Genomic DNA, 27,070 nt, shown 5'->3' on the forward strand with positions numbered 1-27,070 from the left:
ATCCAGTATCTCAACTACCTCCTGTTTCACTTTGACTTTGGCAGCATCTTCTTCCTTGGTAAAGACAGATGCAAAGTACTCGTTTAGTACATCAGCCATGCCCTCTGCCTCCATGCGTAGGTCTCCTTTTTGGTCCCTAATTGGCCCCACCCCTCCTCTTACTGCCATTTTATTATTTATATGTCTATAGAAGACTTTTGGATTCCCTTTTTATCTTAGCTGCCAATGTATTCTCATACTCTCTCTTTGCCCTTATATTTCCTTTTTCACTTCCGCTCTGAACTTTCTATATTCAGCCTGGTTCTCACTTGTATTCTCAAACTGATATCTGTCATACGTCCCCTTTTTCTGCTTCATCTTACTCTCTATCTCTTTTGGCATCCAGGGAGCTGTGGCTTTGGTTGCCCTACCTTTCCCCCTCGTGGGAATGTACCTCAACTGTACCCAAACCATCTCCTCTTTAAAGGCAGCCCATTGTTCGATTACAGTTTTACCTGCCAATCTTTAATTCCAATTTACCCGGGCCAAATCCATTCTCAACCCACTGAAATTGGCCCTCCTCCAATGAAGTATTTTTACTCTCAATTGCTCCTCGTCTTTTTCCATAGCTAATCTAAACCTTATGATCACTGTTCCCCAAGTGTTCCCCGACTGACACTTTCTCCACTTGACCCACCTCATTCCCCAGAACCAGATCCAGCAATGCCTCCTTCCTTGTGGGCCAGAAACATACTGATCAAGAAGGTTCTCCTGAACACACTTCAGAAATTCTTCCCCCTCTCTACCCTTTACACTATTACTATCCCAGTCTATATTTGGATAGTTTAAGTCCCCCATTATCACTACTCTATAGTTCTTGCACCTCTCTGTAATTTCCCAGCAAATTTGTTCCTCTGTATCCTTCTCAATAGTTGGTGGCCTATAGAATACACCTAGTAGTGTAATGGCACCTCTATTGTTTCTTAACCCTAACCAAATAGATTCTGTCCTTGACCCCTCCAGGACATCCTCTCTCTCCAGCACCGTAATATTCTCCTAATCAATACCCCAACACACCTCCATTTTTGCCTTTTGTCTTTCCTGAATCCTTATATCCAGGAATATTTAGCACCCAATCCTGCCCTTTTTTGAGCCAGGTCTTTGTTATTGCCATGGCATCATAGTCCCATGTGGCTATTTGCGCCTGCAGCTCACCAACCTTATTTACCATACTTCATGCGTTTATACACATGCACTGCAAATCTATCTTTGTCCTTCTTCTATTCGCTCTTTGTCTGACTCCACCTAATACCGTACTTTTTCTTACTCTAGTGCTATCTGTCTCTCCCAATCCGGTGCACCTTGTTTCTCCTTTCTAATGGTACATCCTGGTGCCCATCCCCCTGCCAAATTAGTTTAAACCCTCCACAACAGCACTAGCAAACCCCTAAACTAAGCATTTTCTTTCCATCCCATGAATTTAGCCTCATGTGAATTGAAGTAATGACATTAATTAAGGCAGTTACTACTTATAATTGCTATGATTGCATTGCAGTGAATCTCACAAAGTCTGCATTTAACATGGCTCAATTGTCAACTCTGTGCTCAGAGGCCTACTAATCCCAGTTATACACTGCAGGCTGTTGAGTTATTTCTCAGTTCAGTTTCAGTTATGTCAAAGGCAATACTGGGCTCATGGGAATAACAGGGATGCCGTTACTCCCACATACTAATATATCAGGAACTCTTGCAGTTTACTGGACAAAGAGAAACCCTCTTTGGAGAAGATACTTTGAAATTCTTGTCAGCTGACCTAAATCTTTCTCATGTGTTAAGTATACTTGTGAAGCTATTCTTAGTGCTTTCTTTTGCTTTTGTGCAAACTGAATTCATACAAATACATTCAAATTGTACTTTTGGCCTCTGAGATGGCAATTGGTTGTAAATGTGAAGAGGAGAAATTGGGAACAGTTTGATTGTAGTAGTTTCCTCTTCGCACATTAAACTCATTCCACTGTGCAGTATATTGAAGCATTAAGATTGGTTGCTAAGATTATGCCCTTTGACAAAACTTTAGTAATACCAACCTAAATAGTTCCTTTCTAGTTATAGAAGGCAATTGAGCATAGCAAAGGAGATTTTGGGTTGGAGATAAAAAATACGCTCCAGTTTAGCATGTTCTAAACTTCCACACAGTGCTACGGAAATGCCATCCCCTTAAAGTTTTAGAATTTTAAACTTCACCCAAGTCTATGACGAAAGGGTGTGTCAGAAACGATCAACGCTCTTCAACAATGTCTCCCAAACTTCAAGTTTTACATATAATATACCAGTTTTTTTGGCATCCAGAGCACAGTAAAGAGCAAACTGGAAAGGAGTCGAGTGCAGATTGGCCTCCTTTAGTCCCTCACAGAAGTGACACAGCTTGTCCAATGGCTATAATACAAGGGGGAAAAGTAGAAATCAATTTCTTCGTAAGAAAGCATCCTCACCACAAATAGAACTAGTTACTAGGATTTTAGCGAAGTGCAATAATGTGATTTTTTTATGCCATACACTTATCTGTGAAAAGCATCCAGCAGAAGAATTAACACTTATACCCTTCCAACAATTTGGATTTATATAGCAAGCCTCTAACACAGCAAATGTCCAAAGGCACTTTATGGAGCAGAAATAACACAAAGCAGTAGAATACTTAAGAAAATAACCAAAGGTTTGGTTGAAAAGCAAGGTTTTGTACAGGCTTTTAAAGTTGGGGACAGAAGTCGCAAGTGAATGGGTTCAGGGAGAGTATGCCAAGGTTACGGTTGAGTTACCTGAAGAGTAGGCAGCCAAGCAGGGGAATTTAGGGGCAAGGGCTCAGTGCACAAGTTTGGGGCTGACCAAGTTGGCTTTGGGTCATCCCAATGCTCAATATGAGGAGCTCATCCATGTCTTGATATTGAACACACAGTCCAACAACACAGAGATGGTCATGGAGTCAAGGGGGTGATGGAGAAATGGAGCTGGATGCCACTAGCATGCATATGGAAACTGACAAAATGCCAATGAAAAATATAATGGAGGAGCAACATGTAAACAAGAGAAAAGAAGGAATGAAGAATGGAACCTTGGGGTACTCTGGAGATGAAGTTGCAGCGGCAGGAGAAAAAAAACATTGCTGGTGTTGTGCTGACTTCAATGGGACAAGTAGGAAAAGAGCATGTTACGGCAGTCCCAAAGGAAAATGGAGTGATCGATGGAGAGTGTAGTTTGGGCTCTGTACCACTCGAATGAAATACTAATGGTATTGGTTGAAAAGGGAGCATTTTGAGCTGGTGAACAAAGATTGCTCTTCGAAAGAGCCGGCACAGACTCGGTGGGCCAAATGGCCTCCTTTTGTGCTGTACTGTTCTATGATTCTATAATATAACATAAGCATAGCATTAACGTGTATTGGCTCGAGTATCATTTTTATGATGATATTATGGGATTATCACCAAGTTGCTCCGTCTTACCGTGTCTAGATTAATACAGTGCCGGATGAAGAAGTTGCCAAGATCGAATGAATCTCCATTTTGGTTCTCAGACTGAAATGTGGGAAAGGTTTTCAACACCTGGAAAGCAGTTTCTTCCAAACCTTGTGTAATCAGGCTCAAGCACAGATTCATTGCATCTGTAACAATGAACAAGTTAAAAAAATAAGCTATGCTGTGGCAATTGTTCAATTACAACCAATTAAGTTGTAATTATGAAGCACACATCTGCTTCATAAAACATATATTCCTTATTGAACATTTAAACATAATCAACATACAGATGAAAAGTTTGCTCAGCTATTTGTGTTTGGTTGACTTCATATAAGCAGTTATTAAATGTGGAAAGTATTGCAATCCAGCAACCTTGTTCATAAACATTAATTGCAAATTACAACAAAAAAAATCTAATTCAAAACAGTAAACCTTTTATTCCCACACATCCCCATACAATTGCAAAACCCATCATATTTTACAGTCTCCAGTTTAAAAAAAAGTTTGTTTCCTCCCCACACATCCATCTCAACTTAAGTTTCCTTTTACTTTGCACAATTCCCTTGCCCAGGAGACCCCAAACAACCCGCTCCTCTTCCAAACCGAATATCAGTACAGTAAACGCTTTCATCACCGACGGGACCGGGATGGTGCCAGTTGATTAAAAATTCCGAAAAACGGAGAGGTATGTCTACCGAGGCTATTTTTAACTCGGCCACCGCGGGAGACTCCGACTCGGCAGCATTTCCTGTTCCTGAGGTGTTCGGATCGGAAGAGACTTCCGACAGCGCCAAGATGCCGCGTAGTGGCGGTTTGGAGAACTACCCCCACTGACTAACTCGGTCAGCGTGGGAGACTCAGATTCGGCAACATTTCCGGTTATTGAGGTGTTGTTTTCGGAGTACAGGTGGACTATCCTTTATCCGAAAACCTCGGGACCAGCCGTGTTTCGGTTTTCGGAAAATTTCGGATTTCGGAAGGTGGGTCAGCGGGGGTGTCGGGGGGTCTCGGCATCGGCGGGGGTCCGCGGGGGGGTCGGGGTCGGCGGGGTTCGGGGTTGGCGGGGGTGTCGGCGGGGGTCGGGGTCGGCGTCGGCGGGGGTCCGCAGTCGTGGCTTGTCCGTCGCTGCTAGCCTGGAATGCAATGAAGTTCCGCATTTCCACCAACAGGTCGTCGTGCTCGCTCAGAACAGGGGCCTGCACCGCCGCGGGCTCAGAGCTCTCGTTGCTTTCGAGCCTTTGGAAGAGTCAGGTGGTTCCGCGGGGGGGGGGGGGGTCGTGCGCACGACTTACACTGACCCTCTGCTCAGCGTAAGTCGGCGGGGGTCGGGGTCGGCGGGGGTCCGTGCGCATGACTTACGCTGACCCTCTGCTCAGCGTAAGTCGTGCGCCACTCTGGTCATGTCGTGCGCACGACTTACGCTGAACGAAAAAACCTTCGGTTTTTAGAGGGTTTCGGTTTTCGGAAGTTCGGATAAAAGGTAGTCTACCTGTATCAATTTTGCCGATTAGAGAATTCCGGATAATTAAGTGCTGTTCAAACAAGAGTTTACTGTACTACTTTTGATTTAGCTGCTAGGGGTGTGGATAATGTACCCTTCCTATAGGAAGGTGGCTTACTCTTCCCATCTGACAAGAAGCCTTTAATCAGAAACTATCCCTGGGAAGGAGTTGTGAAAGTGCCCAATGTTAGGATCCCCCAAAAGCCCTCTTAACTAACAGGATTTCTCAAGCAATTTTTAAAATACTCCAAGATCTACAGCAAAAGTGTGAAAAATGTATACAGTTAAAATTTCAGAGTTTACTTTCAGAATACGGCAAATGAAATGCACTCTAGCCCTTCAGCTGCTATAAATTACAAGAGAAAAACCTCAAAAGGAAAAGAGAGTCTGCTGAATTGTCCCATAATTATGACTCAAGATATCTGGAATATTCACTTGCATCATTCTTTCTCGTCTTGTTTTATGCTTCAGAACGGCTGAAAGAATCTGGAAAGACAATTTATGTAGAATTTGCCCTCACATGATAAATCATGAATAGAGTGTGCTTTCCAAAATCCTTATTACAGTATGTCATTATGTCAGTAAAGCAGAACTTATTATCACATACGTCGTGATTGTGATCATCTTCAAGAAAGGTGACAAGTCTGATTGCAGTAATTACAGAGGAGTTTCCCTGTGGCAGACAGCATCGCAAGAATCCTCCTCAATCGCCTTCTCCCAGTGGCCGAAGAGCTCATCCCAGAGTTGCAATGCGGTTTCCGCCCACTAAGGGGCACAATGGACATGATCTTCACCGCACGTCAACTACAAGAGAAATACAGGGAACAGCACCAACCGCTGTACATGGCCTTCTTTGATCTCACAAAGGCCTTCGACACTGTCAACCGTGAGGGATTATGGAGTGTCCTCCTCAAATTCGGCTGCCCTCAAAAGTTTGTCACTATCCTCCGCCTGCTTCACGACGACATGCAAGCCGTGATCCTGACCAACGGTTCCACCACAGACCCAATTCACGTACGAACCGGGGTCAAGTAAGGCTGTGTCGTCACACCAACACTCTTCTCGATCTTCCTTGCTGCAATACTCCATCTCACCCTCAGTAAGCTCCCCACTGGAGTGGAGCTAATTTACAGAACAAACAGGAAACTGTTCAAACTCCGTTGTCTCCAGTCCAGATCCAAGGTCGTCCCATCCTTTGTCGTCGAATTACAGTATGCAGACGACGCTTGCATCTGCACTCACCCGGAGGTCGAACTCCAAACCATCATCAACACCTTCACCAAAGCGTACGAGAGCATGGGCCTTAAACTAAACATCCGTAAGACAAAGGTCCTCTACCAACCTGCCCCCGCCACACAGTACTGCCCCCCAATTATCAAGGCCTTGGACAACGTGGACCACTTTCCATACCTCGGGAGCCTACTGTCAACAAAGTCAGACGTCGACAACGAAGTCCAACACCGCCTTCAGTGTGCCAGTGCAGCCTTCGGTCGCCTGAGAAAGAGTGTATTTGAAGACCAGGACCTCAAACCCGGCACTAAGCTCATGGTCTTCAGAGCAGCAGTGACACCCGCCCTGTTGTATGCCTCAGAGACATGGACCATGTACAGCAGGCACCTCAAAACACTGGAAAGGTACTATCAATGCTGCCTCCGCAAGATCCTGCAAATCCATTGGCAGGATAGGCACACCAACGTCAGTGTTCTTGCTCAGGCCAACACCCCCAGCATCGAAGCTTTGACCACGCTCAATCAGCTCCGATGGACGGGTCACATTGTCCGCATGCCCGATACGAGACTCCCAAAACAAGCACTCTACTCGGAGCTCCAACACGGCAAGAGAGCCCCAGGTGGGCAGAGGAAACGCTTCAACGACACCCTGAAAGCCTCCTTGAAAAAGTGTAACATCCCCACCGACACCTGGGAATCCCTGGCCCGAGACCGCACAAAGTGGAGGAGAAGCATCCAGGGAATGCGCCGAACACCTCGAGTCTCTTCGCCGGGAGCAAGCGGAAGCCAAGCGCAGGCAGCGCACGTCAACCCAAGCACCCCACCCACCCGCCCCTTCAACCACCGTCTGACCCATCTGTGACAGAGACTGTCGGTCCCGCATTGGACTAATCAGTCACCTGTGAACTCATTTTTAAATGTGGAAGCAAGTCATCCTCGGTTCCGAGGGACTGCCTAAGAAGAAGAACTATCACATGAAGGAGTTCTACACAAATTCTCTGCTTCTAAGTTGCCTCTAGTCTACAAATCTAAAGCATGAAACAAGGCAACCAAGGGATATTACCAAGATGCCAAAAAGAATACAGATACTTCCCGTTTATAATATAAAACAGAAATGCAGTCAGATAAGTTCTCTTTCAGATGATCAACTTTTGTACTTTTCGGCCTTTTGCAGCTTTTCTTTGCATCTCTCTTTATAAACATTTAGAACAGTAATTCGGTAGAACACACTTCCTGAGTACGTAAATAACAAAAAGCTGGTGATTTAGCAATGAAGTTTCAAGCACCGAACAAGGGTTTTTTGTCCAATATTCACATATTCCCCAAGAAGATACATTTTACTAGATTCTGCAGGATCATCTTTGGGAAAATGGCAAGAGAAAAAGAATGTCTAGGAACATATGGCACTTTTCATCCATTCAACTAGAAAGAAAATTTGTTTTGACTTTTAAATTAAAAAACATTGAAAATGTTTAATGCACTCTAAGCCAAATTCTCAGTCAAGTGTTTGAAGGTAAATAAGGTTTGAGGAATCACAACTGATCACCATATATATGCACTACTAGTGTGGAACTTGCCTGGCACATATCCCCTGTCATGTCTCATCCGCTCCACAATATCCTGAACATATTGTGGATAGCCAGACTTGGCCAGGCTGAAGATAATTTGCATCAAGTCCCTGTCCATCAGGCTGGCATCTGTCTTTTCAACTTTCTCCAGTGTCTATCAACAAGGGAAAGATTAACCACACAAAAATAGGCTTTAGATTCAAATTACACAAATATCTTAAGGCAGTACTAAGAGAAATTGTTATTTTTCCTTCAACACTTTTTAATCTCTTCCTTTATCCCAACTTGGTCACAATCAGTTCTTTTATGCTGTAAACCTACCAATTACTAATCAGGTACCTACAAAATATAGCATCGATGGAACCAAATTCTGAGTAGAAGAAAATAATTTTGGAAAAAGACCATCATCTTATTTTCTGTGGCTTATACATTTTGTAGCCTGAATTGAAGGGAATTTTTTAAAACGAACAGGCTCTTTTAAAAAAAAAAAAAAAAACCACAGAAGCGTTAAATTTGAAAATCTGAGCCCTTTTACTTCCTCCCAACCTTGTGCTGGATGGCGGCTGTGACAGTCCAGTGCTGAGATCGCTCTCCCTGCTTCGGGCAGCCAGCTCTCGCCGCTCGCTCCCGCAACCGGAGCGAAGTGCTCGGCGAGTTGGGCAGAGGCAGCGCAGCACGGTGAGCAGCAGCAGCAGCCAAGCCGACCCGCTGGAGCACATCGGCCGGCAGCTCCTCGGCGGGAAGGACTTCCGACTGGGAGGAGGGGAGCCGAGCATGGCGGCCAGAGGCCGACCCGTGAGAGGGAGAAGTAGGCCCCAGGCCGTGGAGCGTGGAGCCGGTGAAGAGGAGGCCACATTGGAGCATTCACATCCCGACGATGTGTTCGGCAAGTCGGGCGGAGGAGCGCAGCGCAACGAGCAGCAGCAGCAGACTCACGACACGCTGCAGCACGTCAGCCGGCAGCTCCATTTCGGGTAACTCGCAGTCCGGCTGTGAGGAGGGGAGCCGGGCACGGCGGCCAGAGCGGGAGAAGCAGGCCACCACACGTGGAGCCGGCAACAGTGAGGAGGAGGCCACGGTAAAGAGGAGGACAGAGCGGCTGAGGGACATCGTGCTCCCACTGCCACGGGAAGCCATTGTATTGACCCTGAACGCGGCGCTGTATGTATAGCTGACGCGTCCCTACGGGGAGCAAGCATTCCATTGTACTTGTTACATATGGCAAATAAATCTAAATCTGAAATCTGTAGAACTAGTTTTTAACAGCACACCATAGGACAACAGATCAGATAATGCACATATTGAGCAAGGAGAAACAAAGAACCATACCACATTATGCACTAAACCCTACACTAGAAATCTTGCACCAACTTTATTTTATACAAATATTAATTTAATCATTTGAGGTTACAGGACATCACATGGTATTATAGGAGAAGCATGTCACTTCATTATGCTGAAAACAATTTCAGTACTTTTTTTAAAACATTTTTTAAACAAAAAGGCTTCAACATCATGGAATGTCTGCACTTAAGGCAAATTATGATATTTTTTGTGGCTGAAATTAGTGTTTCACTAACTAGGGAATGAGAGTTTCATGTGGGAAGAACATCAGCTGGCATTCAGATTTCTCATCTGTCTGCCCCTTTTCTTTAGCTACCACCATTACCCTCCCCACAAACTTGCACCCCAACCCCTTTCTCTTGCAACCAGCACCTAAAACTCTGACACACTGTATGACCAGGTTCTAGATGGGTACTGCAACCCAGAGAGATTTGTCTACCAAGTTCCTTCCCTTCCTCCCTATGGGGGAGGAACAGAGAATCCACTCCTAACCAAGATAATGAATATGCCACAGTAAGAACTGCAGGTTTGAACCAGGCTTGATTTAGAACATAAGAAATAGGAGCAGGAATAGGCCACTTGGCCCCTCGAGCCTGCTCCGCCATTCAAGATCATGGCTGATCTAGGGCTCAAAGCCACTTCCCAGCCCGCTCCCCATAACCCTTCACTCCCTTATCTTGCAAAAATTTGTCTATCTCCACTTGAAATGTATTTAATGACCCAGCCTCCACGGCTCTCTGGGGCAGAGAATTCCACAGATTTACGACCCTCTGAGAGAAGAAGTTCCTCCTCATCTCAGTTCTAAAAGGGCGACCCTTTATTCTGAAACTGTGCCTCCGAGTTCTAGATTTCCCCATGAGGGGAAACATCCTCTCTGCATCTACCTTGTCGAGCCCCCTCAGTATCTTATATGTTTCGATAAGATCACCTCTCATTCTTCTAAATTCCAATGAGTATAGGCCCAGCCTGCTCAACTAAGTCAAACCCCTCATCTCTGGAATTAACCTAGTGAATCGTCTCTGAACTGCCTCCAATGCAAGTACATCCTTCCTTAAATAAGGAGACCAAAACTGTACGCAGTGCTCAAGGTGTGGCCTCACCAATACCTTGTACAGTTGTAGCAGGACTTCCCTGTTTTTATACTCCAACCCCCTTGAAATAAAGGCCAACATTCCATTTGACTGTTTGATTACTTGCTGTACCTGCATGCTAACTTTGTGTTTCATGCACAAGGACCCCCAGGTCCCTCTGAACTGTAGCATTTTGTAATCTCTCTCCACTTAAATAATAGTTTGCTTTTTTAATTTTCCTGCCAAAGTGGATAACCTCGCACTTTCCCACATTATACTCCATCTGCCAAATGTTTGCCCACTCACCTCACCTAGCCTGTCTATATCCCTTTGCAGATTCTGCATTAATGAATGAATTCAAAGAGTTGCACAAGGGGGGGAACTGTGGTACATAACAACTTAAGAAATAGGAGCAGGAGCAGGCCATTCGGCCCCTCGAGCCTGCTCCGCCATTTAATGAGATCATGGTTGATCCGATTTTGGCCTCAACTCCACTTTCCTGCCCGCTCCCCATAACCCTCGACTCCCCTGTTGTTCAAAAATCTGTCTATCTCGGACTTGAACATATTCAATAACTCAGCTTCCACAGCGCTCTGGAGTAAAGAATTCCAAAGATTCACGACCCTCAGAGAAGAAAGTCCTCCTCATCTCCGTCTTAAATGGGCGACCCCTTATTCTGAGACTATGCTTCCTCGTTCTAGAATATCCCACAAGGGGAAACATCCTCTCAGCATCTACCCTGATCCAACCCCCTCAGAATCTTATATGTTTCAATAAGATCACCTCTCATTCTTCCAAACTCCAATGAGTATTGGCCCAACCTGCTCAACTTTTCCTCATAAGACAACCCTTCCATCCCAGGAATCAACCTCGTGAACCTTCTCTGAACTGCCTCCAATGCAAGTATATCCCTCCTTAAATAAGATCAAAACTGTACGCAGTACTCCAGGTGTGGTCTCACCAGCGCCCTGTACAGTTGTAGCAAGACTTCCCCTACTTTTCTACTCTATCCCCCTTGAAATAAAGGCCAACATTCCATTTGCCTTCCTAATTACTCGCTGCACCTGCATGTTAACTTTTTGTGTTTCATGTACGAGGACACCCAAATCCCTCTGTATCGCCATATTCTCTCTTTTTCTTTTCTATTCCTTCTACCAAAGTGGATAACTTGACATTTTCCCACATTTTACTCCATCTGTCAAATTCTTGCCCACTCAAGTAACCTATCTATATCTCTTTGCAGACTCTTTGTGTCCTCCTCACAACTTGCTTTCCCACCTATCTTTGTATCGTCTGCAAATTTGGCTACAATTCACTCGCTTCCTTCATCCAAGTCATTAATATAGATTGAAAATAGTTGAGGCCCCAGCACTGATCCCTGTGGCACCCCACTAGTTACAGATTGCCATCCTGAAAATGACCCATTTATCCCGACTCTCTGTTTTCTGTTAGTTAGCCAATCCTCTGCCCAATCTAATATATTATCCCCAACACCGTGAGCTCTAATCTTATGCAGTAACCTTTTATGTGGCACCTTATCGAATGCCTTTTGGAAATCCAAATACGTACACTACATCTACTGGTTTCCCTTTATCCACCCTGCTCATTACCTCCTCAAAGAACTCTAATAGATTTATCAAACATGATTTCCCTTTCATAAAACCATGTTGACTCTGTTTGATTGTATTATGATTTTCTAAATGCCATGCTACTACAGTACTTCCTTAATAATGGATTTGAGCATTTTGCCAATGACAGATGTTAGGATAACTGGCCTACAGTGTCCTGCTTTCTGTCTCCCTCCTTTTTTGAATAAAAGCGTTACATTTGCGGTTTTCCAATCTGCTGGGATTTTTCCCAGAGTCAAGGGAATGTTGGAAGATTACAACCAATGCATCCACTATCTCTGTAGCCACTTCTTTTAAGACCCTAGGATGCAGGCCATGAGGTCCAGGGGACTGGTCAGCCTTTAGACCCATAAGTTTGCCTAGCACCTTTCTCCAGTGATATAGATTGTTTTAAGTTCCTCCCTCCCTTTTGCCCCTTGATTTTCTACAATTACTGGGATGTTTTTAGTGTCCTCTACTGTGAAGACAGATGCAAAATATTTGTTCAATGCCTCTGCCATTTCCTTGTTTCCCATTACAGGAAACTTTGGTTTATCCGGAGGTTGTATGTCCGGAAACCTCGATCTAATGGCAGAAATCAGCAGCCATTTTGTTAGGATTTTCTTCTTTTTTTTTCTTCTCCTAGCATTGTTTTTTAAACAGTCAGTCTCTGGAAAGCCTCTCTGAAGCTGTTGCTAAGCTACAGAGACACTTCCATGGTACGGGCCAACTGTTTACAAGCTGTTGCAAAGCAACAGTGTTTGTTGTCAGATACGGAGATGAAAACCTCCGTATCCTTCAACATTAGCGCTGGTCTGTCTGGAAGTTTTCATAGATCGGCATCACGCCGGTCCCGTCGGTGCCGGATATCGCGAAGTTTCTGTAGTGTATGTACCTTTAAGGGGAGAACTACTTTTTACAGCTCCTGTATACTGTAAGTACCGGCAGTGACCACACCTGTATATAAACCCTGAGTAGGGATCTGTAGAGTTAGTTTTAGAGTAACCCTCATCCAGTAAACACCTGTTGATTGTTCCCTGCAGTCTCTTGTCTAATTATTGAAGGACACACAACATCAAGATACACGGATCTAACATTGGCGACGAGAAGATTCAAACCTACCTGCAACTCTGCATCACCTCCCAGGGATTCGCTCCTGGAGAACAGTGAAAGAAGAAGGCCGAGTCCAGAAGCACGGGCGTCGACCATCCAGCGGAGACTTGAGCATCGCAGGGGAGGCTGTTGAGAGCTGGGCTTGGTTCTCCAGTCACGGTGGGCCAGCGAAACGGGCTGGCAACAGGTACGGCGCAGACCCTTCCCGGACAGCGGCGGCTAGAGCCGACCGACGGCACAGAAAAAGGCCGAGCAGCGTCGACGGGAGAAGAGAGAGGGTAGAGCGCACAGGGCGCAGCCGGTGTTCAGGACCGAGCGGCGTCGACGTGAGAGAGCAGAGCGTAGCCGGTGTTCAAGGGCCGAGCAGCGTCAACGAGAGAGGCACGCAGGAAAACGCGCAGAGCGCAGCCGGTGTTCAAGGGCCGAGCAGCATCAGCGGGGAAGAAAGGAAAGCGTGGGAGACGCCATTTTGAGCGAGTCTAACCACACCCAGGGATGCCGAAGAGTGGCAGTGTCACAGCGTTCGACAATGAAGTCGAAGATTGGACGACATACGTCGAACGCATAGAAGTGTACTGCAAGGCGAATGGAGTGCCAGATGACAGGAAAGCGCTGGTATTGTTGAATTCAATGGGTGCAAAAACGTATGGCTTACTGCGAAACCTAGTAACCCCAGAGAAGCCAGTGGAAAAGGATTTTGAAAACATAGTGTCAATCCTACAGGACCACAGACCCCACGCCGCTGCTGATAGCGGAAAGATTTAAGTTTCACAAAAGGAACCAGCATAAAGATGAAAGTAATGCTGAGTTTTTAACGGAACTGCGCAAGCTATCGAAACACTGCCAGTTTGTAACGGGACTAGCAGATACTTTAAGGGACAAGTTTGTGTGTGGGCTTCAAAGTGAAGGAACCCAGAAACGGCTTCTATCAGAAAAGGATCTTACGCTGGACAAGGCTTTCAGCATGGTATCACACGAAGCAGCCGCACGGGGCGCGGCAGAGATACAACGGAGACCACAAGAACATGGCACAAATGAAATGTCATACGGAACAGTGAAGTGCTATCGCTGCGGCAGAACACACGACCATAAGGATTGCTGGTTCAAGGACCAAGTGTGCAGACAGTGTGGAAAAGTAGGACACATAGCAAGAGTCTGCAGGTCGGAAAAGAAAACCAGCAGCAAGAAATCCCCACAGGAGAAGTACAAGAAGGTACATAAGGTGACGGAGAGTAGTGCAGACGAACAGAAAAGTGATACAGACTCTGGAAGCAAGGAGCTGGGTTGTCTGAAACTACATAATGTGATCAAAACGGAGGATCACCAAACTATCTGGGTCACGCTCAAGATAGTCGGAGTCCAAGTGAAAATGGAATTGGACACAGGATCAGCCCTAACAGTCATACACCGAAGGGACTACAAGCGGCTATTCTCACATATACCCTTGAGAGATACAGAGATTGTCTTGAAGATGTACACGGGGCAAAAAGTCTACCCCAAAGGAAAAATAAGGGTGAACGTTATATATAACGGCAACGAAACACCAAAAATGGACCTATATGTATTGCCAGATGGAGGACCACCACTACTAGGACGTGAATGGATCCGGAAGATACAGCTAGATTGGCATTCCATACAAGCACTGACTGTAGATGCCAAAAAGGATGACGATGTCACACCTGAATGACTGTCAAAAATGCTAACTGACACACAAGTGTTCCAGGAGGGACTCGGAACACTAAAAGGCATAACAGCGACGATCAAAATAGAGGAAAATGCAAGCCCAAAGTTTTTTTTAAAGGCCAGACCGGTACCTTATGCGATCCGCCCAGCCGTCGAAGCAGAGCTGGAAGGTTTGGAACGTTCAGGAGTGCTATCCAAAGTGGACTGGAGCGAGTGGGCTACACCCATCGTTCCTGTAATGAAGAGGTCGTTGAGTAATACACCTGGGGAACCAAAGAAGGTTCGCATCTGTGGGGACTTGAAGGTGACAGTGAACCCAGTCCTTCACACTGTACAATATCCGCTTCCGCGGATTGAAGATATTTTCGCCTTGCTATCTGGAGGGAAACGCTTCACTAAGATTGATCTGGCCCAGGCGTACCTGCAAATGGAGGCAGAAGAAGCCTCGAAACAGTACCTCATGATCAACACTCAAAGGTCTCTACCAATACAACCGGCTGGTGTTCGGGGTAGCATCAGCTCAGGCTATTTGGCAAAGGGCAATGGATCAAGTCCTGCAAGGGATTCCAGGGACCCAGTGTTATTTCGACGACATCCTGGTCACGGGCGAAAATGACAGTGATCACCTCGCCAACCTGGAGCAGGTGCTCACTAGATTGAAGGAATATGGGCTCCGAGCTAATCGCCACAAATGCGAGTTTTTCCAGAAGCAGATCTCGTATTGTGGCCACGTTATTCATGAAGAGGGGTTACGTAAGTCCCCTGAAAAGATTGAGGCAGTAGTCAAGGCTCCAGCACCGGAAAATGTGTCACAACTGAGGTCGTTCCTCGGGCTGGTGAACTACTACCATAAGTTCTTGCCAAATTTGTCTACAGTACTACACCCACTGAACACCCTACTGCAAACGGGGGTACCATGGAAGTGGAATGACGAATGTAAACGAGCTTTCCAGAAGTGCAAAGAATTGATCACATCAAAAGAGGTATTGGCTCATTTCAACCCAGCACTACCAATTCGGTTGACGTGTGATGCATCACCCTATGGCATTGGAGCGGTGCTGTCGCACAAATTCCCGGACGGCTCGGAGAGGCCAGTAGCCTTTGCGTCTCGGTCACTAACCTCAGCCGAGCGTAACTACGCCCAGATTGACAAGGAGGCCCTCAGCCCAGTGTGGGGAGTGAAAAAGTTCAACCACTATCTGCACGGGCAGAAGTTCACCTTGCTGACTGACCGCCAACCACTTGTCTCCATCTTTAATCCAAAGAAGGGCGTTCCGGTGATGACTGCGCAATGGCTACACAGATGGTCCCTTTTTCTAGGGGCGAACCAATATGAAATCGAGTATAAGGGCACGAAACAGCATGGAAATGCTGATGGGCTATCATGCCTGCCACTGCCTACTGCGGAGGAAGCACCAGCAGTGGACCCTGTCGAAATATTTTATTCGACTATAATTGAACGCTTGCCAGTAACTAACGCTGATATAGAGGAGGAGATCCGAAATGACCCGACACTGTCTCGGGTATATGACTTGACGGTGCAGGGATGGCCAACACATGGCGACTCACCGTTGCCAGCATTCTCATCCAGAAGAGAACAGCTGTCAGTATGCCAGGGGGCAGTGGTGTGTGGATCCCGAGTGGTAATTCCACCCAAGTTAAGGGAGAGTGCTCAATGAGCTTCACGAAGGCCATCTGGGAGGGGTGAAAATGAAAAGTCTTGCTAGGGCTTATGTGTGGTGGCCGGGGATCGATCAGCAAATCAAGGACCTGACAAAGAGCTGCTCAGGATGCCAGAAGGTCCAAAATGCACCACCACATGCCCCTCTACACCCATGGGAGTGGCCCTCATCTCCATGGCAACGGGTGCATATTGATTTTGCTGGTCCATTCATGGACTCAACGTTCTTAATAGCCGTGGATGCGCACTCGAAATGGCCTGAGGTGATCAAAATGTCCTCCACCACCACGGAGAAAACTATTGCAGTCCTACGGACCATATTTGCCAGGAACGGCTGGCCAGAGCAGATTTGCTCTGATAACGGACCACAGTTTGTGTCCGAAGAGTTTCGAAGATTTATGAAAAGGAATGGGGTAAGGCATTACACATCCGCCCCGTATCATCCAGCCACAAATGGATTGGCTGAGAGGTTCGTACAAACCTTTAAAAAAGCAGTAAGGGCCATGTGCGATGACGACATTCCACTGCAGCATAAGGTGGACAATTTCCTGTTAGCCTACAGAAATGCAACACATGCAGTCACCAACCAGACCCCGGCCATGATGTTCTTTAACCGAAGGTGGAGATCTCGTCTGGATTTGCTCAGACCAAATGTACGAAGAGATGTTGAGAATAAGCAATTCCAGCGCATCAATGAGAAGCCGACAAGGAGCTTCAATGTAGGGCAACCAGTCTTGGCCCGCGACTACCGAACAGAGAAATGGCAACCAGGAACGATATGCACACGGCAGGGGCCACTAATGTGCACAGTGGATGTTGGGGAGAACATTGTGAGACGCCATGTCGACCAGATCCTAGAGTCACAGGAACGAGTCAACCCCGTGTCTCGCGTACCTGGTGATGAACCCGACATACAGGTAGCATCTACCCCAGAAACAGTAGCATCGGAAGCTGATGAACCAACCGACAACAGGGGGCCAGAAACGCCTCCACACCAAGAGCAGGACACTCAGGAAAGGCGCTATCCAGAAAGGATCAGGAAGCCGCCCCAAAGACTGAATTTATAAATGGACTATTTTCAGTTAATGTTGCATGTTAAAAGTGTTAATTGTAATTAGTTGATATTTAATTGTTAAATGAATGTTATGGTACTGTTAATCTAAAAGGGGAGGAATTGTAGTGTATGTACCTTTAAGGGGAGAACTACTTCTTACAGCTCCTGTATACTGTAGTACCGGCAGTGACCACACCTGTATATAAACCCTGAGTAGGGATCTGTAGAGTTAGTTTTAGAGTAACCCTCATCCAGTAAACACCTGTTGATTGTTCCCTGCAGTCTCTTGTCTAATTATTGAAGGACACACAACATCAAGATACACGGATCTAACAGTTTCCTGTATTATTTCCCCAGTCTCGTCCTCTAAGGGACCAACGTTTACTTTAGCTACGCAGGAACCCAACCTGAACTGACTGAGTGAAAGTTTCTTCTCTTTGCTGAGTGAAAGTCTCTTCTCTTTGCCGGCTGAAAGGATACTACGCAAAATGAGTTTCATCAATGTCAATCCACTGCAGGATACAGCTCATAATTCTGCACTCATCAGCAATCAGCTGAAGTAGGAGACAGAAAATTTCAAGTGGTGCAGTAGGACATTTTCTTCTGATAGTGGGGCCAGAGTCAATGGTTTTGGCTAAGAAAATTGAGGATTCCACTGCATCTTGCCAATTCAATGCACCTCTGACCGCTGCTATAACTGGAAAATATTCCTTCCGCAACACCACTATCCTTTAACTGTACTTCAAAGACTCATGCCTTTAAAAGCGACAGGATTTTCCACCACTGAAAGCAAATTCTAGGCATGTTTTCACTCAAAGACCCTGACAGTGGCAAAAGTCGACATCTCGAGTCTTTTAATACTTTTGAAACAGAGACGACTTCAAAATTATGACATGTCTGCATTTCAACAAATGATTAAGCATTACAAGTAAAAAAAAAATCTATGCTCAAGATCAAAAACATTATCACACTCACGCAGAGCTCCTAAGATTTTAGGATTTTCACACAAAACTAACTCTACATTCTAAAGGATACCATATGAATTTTACATAATGTTTCTATATAAACAGTATTCTGTTCAACCTATTGCAATTAAGTTTGACTCAAATAAAAGCAACAGCTGCTGCCCAGTTTTCTACCTGTTTCATGTTCTCCATATCTCCCTTTTCAGCATATGCATTCAGCAGGGCAACATAGGTATCTGGGCCAGGCTCAATTCCTGCACCTCTCATCACAGTTAGAATGCCCTCTGCACTTTCCATGTCACTGAAATAGAAGTTTACAAATTAACACACAAAGGCAGATGAAATGAAGTGTGTAGAAAATGCAGAGTTCTGCTAGCTGCATCAGTTGATTCATACAGCAACTGTATTATTAAGTTTATATTCAACAATGGAGATATGCAATGCTCAAAAATGTATTCGTTCAGAAATACAGACAAAGCATTAGTGCAAAGGAAAACAAGAATTTGTATTTATATAGCGCTTTATCTCATCTCGCAGAACCATCTTAAAGTGCTCCAAGTACCAAAAATGACTTTGAAGTGCAAATGGTATTGTTATGTAGCAAAATGTTTTAGCCATATTGCACACAAGATCCAACTAATTACAGAGATTAATTGATCTTATTAATTGTTTTATTATGGTTGGTGGAGGGAAGAATGTTTACTAAGAGAATAATGGCCAGGACACTAGAAGAACTCCCTATTCTTCTTTGAATGGGATCTTCAACATCCACTTGAATCATTGCAACATGCAGATGTTTAATGGCTACAGTATTCCTACAGTACAACAGTGACTACACTTCAAAAGTTCTTCATTGGCTGTAAAGTGCTTTGGGACATCCTGAGGTCGTGAAAGGCAAATTTTTCTTTCTTTCTTGTCTCACTCAACAATACAGCACTCCCTCAGCACGGCACTGGAGTATCAGCCTAAATTTGTAGCTTAAGTTCTGAAATGGGGTTTGAACCTCTAACTTTCTGATTCAAAAGCAAGAGTGCTACCAACTGAATGAAAACACATACTACGGACCTTTTCCTGGGGGCAGGACGAAAAGTGTGAAAAGAGAACCAAGACATTACCATACGCCAGATGAATCACTTAAATACATGTGCAAAATAGTCATGTTGAAGTTATTTGACTTGTTACAGCAGGACCCAATAAGAGACCCTTGCTACATACTTCTCGCTTCCCCTCCTTCGGAGAAGCAGTTGGGGGCAGAAATGAAGCTACACAGTAGAGAATTTAGGAAGCAGTTTACACATTCTGGCTGCAGACAGAAATTTTCAAGACGGTCAGATCTGAGACCAGCATCTACTAAAAGACATTTACAAACATTAAATAGTGCTAAAACGATACAAATAGGAAAAATTTAAAGTAGCATAATGCAAACTGACACCCAATCATATTGCAAGATCGTGATCAAATTATTCTGAGAAAGGGAGGCAAGGTGGACAAGCCAACTCACATCAGTCATATTAAAATACAAGTTAACAGACAAGAGAGCCCTGGATTCAATGATATTGATGAACCATCTTCAGCTGTTTCATCAATGACCTTCCCTCCAACAGGAGGTCAGAAATGGGGATGTTCGCTGATGACTGCACAGTGTTCAGCACCATTCACAACTCCTCAGATAATGAAGCAGTCCATGTCCGCATGCAACAAGACCTGGACGACATTCAGGCTTGGGCTGATAAGTGGCAGGTAACATTCACGCCACACAAGTGCCAGGCAATGACTATCACCAACAAGCAAGAGTCTAAACACCGCCCCTTGACATTCAACGGCATTACCATCAGCAAATCCCCCACCATCATCATCCTGGGGGTCACCATTGACTAGAAACTTAACTGGACCAGCCACATAAATACTGTGGCAACAAGAGCAGGTCAGAGGCTAGGTATTCTGCGGCGAGTGTCTCACCTCCTGACTCCCCAAAGTCTTTCTACCATCGACAAGGCACAAGTAAGGAGTGTGATGGAATACTTTCCACTTGCCTGGATGAGTGCAGCTCCAGCAACACTCAAGAAGCTCAACCCCATCCAGGACAAAGCAGCCCGCTTCATTGGCACCCCCTCTACCACCTTAAACATCCACTCCCTCCACCACTGGCGTACCGTGGCTGCAGTGTGTACCATCTACAAGATGCACTGCAGCAACTCGCCAAGGCTTCTTCAGCAGCACCTCCCAAACCCGCGACCTCTTCCACCTAGAAGGACAAGGGCAGCAGGTGCATGGGAACAACACCACCACCTCCAAGTTCCCCTCCAAGTCATACATCATCCTGACTTAAAGTATATCACTGATCCTTCATCGTCGCTGGGTCAAAATCCTGGAACTCCCTCCCTAACAGCACTGTGGGAGTATCTTCATCACACAGACTGCAGTGGTTCAAGGCGGCGGTTCACCATCACCTTTGAGGGCAATTAGGGATGGGCAATAAATGCTGGCCTTGCCAGCGACACCCACATCCCATAAAAACGAATTTTAAAAAATGATCTGCCCCGTTCGCCCAGAAAATAGTGCATGAGGAAGATAGCGTTGTTGAAAGTATACAACTATCATGTACAACACTATATTCCCCTCTATCACAGTTAAATAAATCCCAACAACATTGCCTGTTGATTAACAATTCCATTGTGAAAGCCTGCAATCTGTCGCTGTGCACCATGAACAGCAAGAAATCTTTAAGTCTTTATGTATTATAACCACCACATTCAGGAATATATTCCAAGATTGAGATTTGATAATGTACTTGAATTACTTGCGCTCCACTCTCATAGTTCATCATACATGTCAACATCAAGGTGAGTTATTGCCTTATAAAAAGACAGACTGTGCATTATCCTATATTTAGAAAATATACTTCTACACAGAAATGTTGTAACAGATGACTGTACAGGCAAGGGAAGATAAACCATTGCTAGAGATACACTGGATGCATTTGGAAAGCTTGAAGTGGACACAAGGACAGTCTGATGGAGCAGTCCAATAGGAGGGGTGTTCAGGGAGGATGCCATAGTCAAACACTGCAAAAAGGTTGAAGCGCACAAGGAGGGGTGATACATCATGTTCACAGCCACAGAAGATGTTATTCGTGACTTTTGACAGGCTGGTTTCAGTCATTCAAGAAGGGTGGAAGCCAGATTAGAGAAATTAAAATAGGAAGTTTTGGAAAAGACAGGCATGGAGGTGGGAGGCCACAACACGTTTGATGAGTGTAAGTGGAAGAAAGTAGTCAGAGATGGGGAAGCAATTAGAGAGGGGAGGAAGTGTCGAAGGTAGCTGCATGGATAGCCCAAAGTCGTCAGAGCCTCCAATGGTAGGAGGGTGCAAGTGCAGCATGACAAGTTAACAGACAGTTTCCACTAAAAATTAGGATTTTGTTTTTATTCATTCATTCTCAGAATGTGGCCATTGCCAGCAAGACCAGCAAGTTGCCCATCCCTAGTTCCCATGAGGAAGTGGCTGTGGACCTTCTTCTTGAACAGCTGCAGTCCAACTGATTGGCTTGCTAGGTCACTTAAGAGAGCAGTTAAGAATCAAACACATTGGTGTCGGACTGGAGTCACACATAGGCCAGACCAGGTAAGGACGTCAGATTTCCTTCCCTAAAGGGCAGTGAATAAGTTTGGCTTTTACGATATTCCGACACCTTCATGGTCACTTTTACTGATACCAGCTTTTTATTTCCAGATTTCTTAAACTGAATTCAAATTCTCAAACTGCCATGGTGGGATCTGAACTCATGTTCTCAGGATTGCTCGTCCTGTAACATCACCACTACACTACCGTACCCATATTTATAATAGAAAAAGTTGACAGGAAGTGCATGTGGTAAACCACTGTTACCGTTCACAACCGTTCACTATTGTTACACTGTTGTTATCACTACACAAGGTTACCTCTTGCCACGCACGCTGTTATACCTAGGCATACCTCAGCTGACTCCGCCCATGGCTCCGCCTGCTTGCCCAGGTATAAAGGTGACCGCTTGGCTAGTATTCTTCCTTGTTGGAACCGATCACCCACGAGGGTGGGCTCTGTTATTTAGCCAATAAAAACCTATAGTTACTATCTTAACTCGTCGCTTTTCATGGAATGAATTGATAGGTATATCAGTGCACACAGTTCGAAGACTTTAATGCATTAATAATAATAGATTTAAGATTTTTTTTTTAGCAATATGCCTTCCAAGTCTTAACTGCAGTATTTTACCTACCCAGCCCGTGCATGTCCCGTCACCAGGGAATTGAACACCGCCTCTGTAATTGGTAGATCTTTACTCTTCATGAAACCTAGAATCTTACTAAAAAAGAGAATGAATCATCAATAATTATTAACATTGCTTAGTTCTATACTCATCAACATAAAAGCAATGAAAACATTACCTATAGGCCAAACAGATTAGATACCAAAAAATTTGCATTTACTTTAACTATCTCCTTTTACCAATGAACCTGTTCATTTCAATCTGTTTGATATGCACAGAAGTTCTTTCTAGTTTCCTAAATTCCCCCAAAATTCAAATAATTGAAAAACTATTATACAGAAGTAAAAATGTAACTGTCTTTGATTTGAACAATGTTATTTCAATGTTTTGAAAAATACTTAAAACTGCACCCTTGCATTTAAAACTGGCAGCATGTTCAAAGATGTTTAATTTCATGCTAAATTTTCAAAATCGTTTCTCCTCTGCTTCCTTCAAATCACTCTACCACATACCTACTTTTCAACTGGAACTGTGGGCTACGTAAGCCATCGACTTCTCCAACTACCACTATTAATGCTGCCCTGTGATTGTTTGAAGTGTTCACCTGGACAATAACCAGTATGTCAATAGCAAAATTCTGCGGATGCTGGAAATCTGAAAAAGCAACAGAAAACACTGGAAACACTCAGCAGGCCAGGCAGCATCCGTGGAGAGAGAAACAGAGTTAACGTTTCAGGTCTGGGACCCTTCATCAGAACTGGAAAAAGCTGGAGATGTAACAGATATTAAGCAGGTGCAGATACCGGTGGGGGGGAGGGAAGGAAGGAATTGAAGGAACATACTGCATACTGTGCTTATGTAAGAGGCAGGAAAGGTAAAATGTTGCAAATGGGGATGGCAAAATCATTCAGCATGAAAAATGGGGGGCAGGGGTTATAGTATGAAATTGTTGAACTCAATGTTGAGTCCAGAAGGTCGTAAAGTGCCTAATCGAAAGATGAGGTGCTGTTCCTCGAGCTTACGGTGAGCTTCATTGGAACAATGCAATAGCCTGAGGACAGAGAGATCAGAGTGGGAGTGAAGCGGTGAATTAAAGTGACAGGCGACCGGAAGCTCAGGGTCACCCTTACGGACTGAACGGAGGTGTTCCGCAAAGCGGTCGCCCAATCTGCGTTTGGTCTCCCCAATGTAGAGGTGACCGCATCGTGAGCAGCGAATACAGTATACTAAATTGCAAGAAGTACAAGTAAATCGCTGTTTCACCTGGAAGGGGTGTTTGGGGCCCTGGACAGTGGGAAGGGAGGAGGTAAAAGGGCAGGTGTTGCATCTCCTGCGCTTGCACGGGAAGGTGCCAGGTGAAGGGGAAGGGCTGTTAGGGGTGATTGAGGAGTGGACCAGGGTGTCGCGGAGGGAGTGGTCCCTTCGGAATACTGAAAGGGGAGGTGAGGGGAAGATGCGTTTGGTGGTGGGATCACATTGGAGGTGGTGGAAATGGCGGAGGATGATCCGTTGAATGTGGAGGCTGGTAGGGTGAAAGGTGAGGACAAGGGGAACCCGCTTCACTCCCACTCTGATCTCTCTATCCTCGGCTTATTACATTGTTCCAATGAAGCTCAACGTAAGCTTGAGGAACAGCGCCTCATCTTTCGAGTAGGCACTTTACAGCCTTCCGGACTCATATCGAGTTAAACAATTTCAAACTATAGCCCCTGTCCCCATTTTGTTTTGCCATCCCTATTTGTAGCATTTTATCTTTCCCGACTCTTACATAAGCACAGTATGCAGTATGTTCCTTCAATTCCTTCCTCCCTTCCCACCACCCCACCGTCTCTGCACCTGCTTAATGTCTGTTACATCTCCAGCTTTTTCCAGTTCTGATGAAGGGTCCCAGACCTGAAACGTTAACTCTGTTTCTCTCTCCACGGATGCTGCTTGGCCTGAGTGTTTCCAGCATTTTCTGTTGTTAACCAGTATGTCAAGTTGCACAAGAACAATTTTCTTTTTTCCCGCTCCCAACCACCCCCACCCAAAATGCAAAGTCTCAGTTTTACGTAGAGCTTAATGTAGCAATCCACCCAAGGACCAATACATTTCCAGTGAGCTTGTGGGACTTGAAAACAAAACCACCAGGTTGGAAATTGAATGTTCAACCATTTAAGATACCAACCAACATTAAGATACTCCCAGCACTGCAAAGAGGGGAACATATAGTCTGTTTTTACAAATCTTAATATAGCTCGGACCAGTGATAGCAAGAGATTGAACTGAGGCCGTGTCTGCTTATTCATGTGGATGTTAAAGATCCCACAGCACTATTCAAAGAGCAGCTGGGGAATGCTCCCCGTTGCCTGGCACAACACTTATCCCTCAAACAATACCTTCAAAAACATTAGCTGGTCATTAACCTCAATTGCTGCTGGTTGGACCTTGCTGTGTGTAAATTAGCTGTCACCTTTGCTACAAAACAGTGACTACATTTCAAAAGCAATATGCAGGCTTTGAGACATCGAGGACCTGAAAGGTACTATGTAAACGCAAGTTTTTTTCTCTTTTAAAAATGGCCACAAAAGCAAGAGTGCAGACTTAAGTACTGATTTGAATACCTTTGTAAAGATAATTACATTTTTACTTCTGCATAATAGTTTATCATAACTATTTGAATTTTGGGGTGAATTCAGGAAACTAGGAAAAAAAATTGCTAAACTTTAGAGTAAAATTCCAGAATTCCTAACCAATTCCCTGACGCCAGCAAGATGTAACACTGATTTGTCCAACCACTGTAGTGGCTTCAAATCAACAAAACTCTTGCATCTATTCTTATGTGTTTAGAACATTAGACCTTTCGGGTGAAAAATACTTTTAGCAGAACATAGCTTTATAATAGAGAAGTACCAAAAAAGCACAACCTCCAGGATTACACTTCCAAATTGGAGGTATTTCATTTTAGGGGTTAAACAGGATAAAAACCTAGTATCTGTTGATGAAAACTGTAGCAGAAGGGAGTTAATTCATTTAGTACCATTCACGCAAGACTTGCTTAGGATTTGCAACAATTTGAACCTGAGCTGCGTTCTAGATGACATTCTGCATGAAGAGCAGTGCATTTTAATTTCCCACGTCAATAAAATTAAACTGAGCTAATCGGTGTGCTTTAAACCCAGGGGCACACAGAAAACACTGTCAAAAATGTTACTGGTAATGGTAAGCAGGAGGAAAAATTACTTAGAAACCACAAACAAATGGCATAAACTCCAATTAAAATATCTGAACCACAGTTACCAGACATCCTTGAAAACCATGCAAGTTCCCGATGTGTTTTTCAGCCTCTGTAATATTTGGGCTTTTCAAGCATCAAGGACTGAGTACTTACGTATTCATAACAATTTTTAAAAAAATGTTTTACAGTATGCTTCTTCATAATAAAAAATACTTAAAATTGCTCTTCAAACTCTGGTTAATTATTATGCGAACAAGACCAAACATGTCTTAGCATTCCCCAGGCACACTAATTACAGTACATTAAGAATCATTTTAAAAACCATACCTTGCACCCTCAATATCTCCTTCATTACAATATGCTGTTATCAGTCTCTGGAAGGTAACCTGTGTATTGAGGGGGGAAAAAACCAAACACTCTCGAGTAATTGCTTCATTTAATTTACAAAAAATGTACCAATTTGCTTAATGGTTCGCAATTTATACACAAAGATTAAACAAGTTAGTAAATAAAAAATATCTGTACGTGCAATTCATCTTCAAAATCAAATCAAAATATGCACAGCTTGCTGGGTTTTTTTTTAAAAAAAGAGAAAGTATAAAATTCGGTTTCATTCTGAAAGGTTAAATGTATGTTTTAAGAAAACTGGACAAGAACGTTTTTTTGTAATTTGAATCAGATTTAGGAGGCCGGGTGGCCGGGGGGGGGGGGACTCTCCAGGCTCCAAACATTTTCTACTTTACGTGAGAAAACAGAAAACTGCATTAACTGTTGTAAAATGTGACATTTAAGTGCACATTTCATGTACTGGCAACATTGAAAATATTGTAGTTTTAATCAAAATAACAATTGTAAAATAGAGAAACAATGGATTTTGAAACTTCACACTAAATAGGGTAATAACTTACTCTGTTAGGTTGCACATTTGCAGATTCCATTTTTGCCAGAAAATCAGTTGGTGAAAACTTGTGCTCATTCTGAAGATAGACTTTCAACAATGCATTGTAATGGCTCACATCATAAGCAGCACCTAGGTATCAAAGATTGGCGAGAAGAAAATAATCAGCACACTTCAACTCTCAGCTACTGGTAATTATTACATCTGCACAACTTAGAAGGTAAAAACAGTCTTCACCTTTGGAACTTAGGATCAAATTTAGCCCAATATGAAAACCTCTTGTCTACCAGCTGTAAAGGTCATACACCAAATGTATTTGAGCTATCTCAACCCAGTTCCTATTGGGCATACATCCATAACATAAAACTGTCCATAATTCAGCACTAATTGGCAATCTCGCTTA

The 27,070-nt window shown here is 44.3% G+C and overlaps 1 protein-coding gene across 2 annotated transcripts in view; it reads right to left on the minus strand.

The window, feature by feature from the left end:
* lrpprc (leucine-rich pentatricopeptide repeat containing) overlaps window positions 1-27,070 on the minus strand; it is a 168,878-nt gene that overhangs the window by 125,221 nt on the left and 16,587 nt on the right. For both annotated transcript variants that reach the window (XM_085980386.1, XM_085980387.1), the window contains exons 4-10: window positions 26,678-26,799; window positions 26,097-26,155; window positions 22,562-22,648; window positions 18,478-18,604; window positions 7,796-7,940; window positions 3,477-3,634; window positions 2,310-2,415 (exon numbers count right to left, since the gene is read on the minus strand). In XM_085980386.1, the coding sequence (XP_085836512.1) occupies window positions 2,310-2,415; window positions 3,477-3,634; window positions 7,796-7,940; window positions 18,478-18,604; window positions 22,562-22,648; window positions 26,097-26,155; window positions 26,678-26,799 (804 nt within the window). The remainder of the gene's footprint in view (window positions 1-2,309; window positions 2,416-3,476; window positions 3,635-7,795; window positions 7,941-18,477; window positions 18,605-22,561; window positions 22,649-26,096; window positions 26,156-26,677; window positions 26,800-27,070) is intronic.

This window comes from Somniosus microcephalus, chromosome 3 (assembly GCF_052327205.1).
Source record: "Somniosus microcephalus isolate GS21.2 chromosome 3, FLI_Smic_1.0, whole genome shotgun sequence".
NCBI lineage: Eukaryota > Metazoa > Chordata > Chondrichthyes > Squaliformes > Somniosidae > Somniosus > Somniosus microcephalus.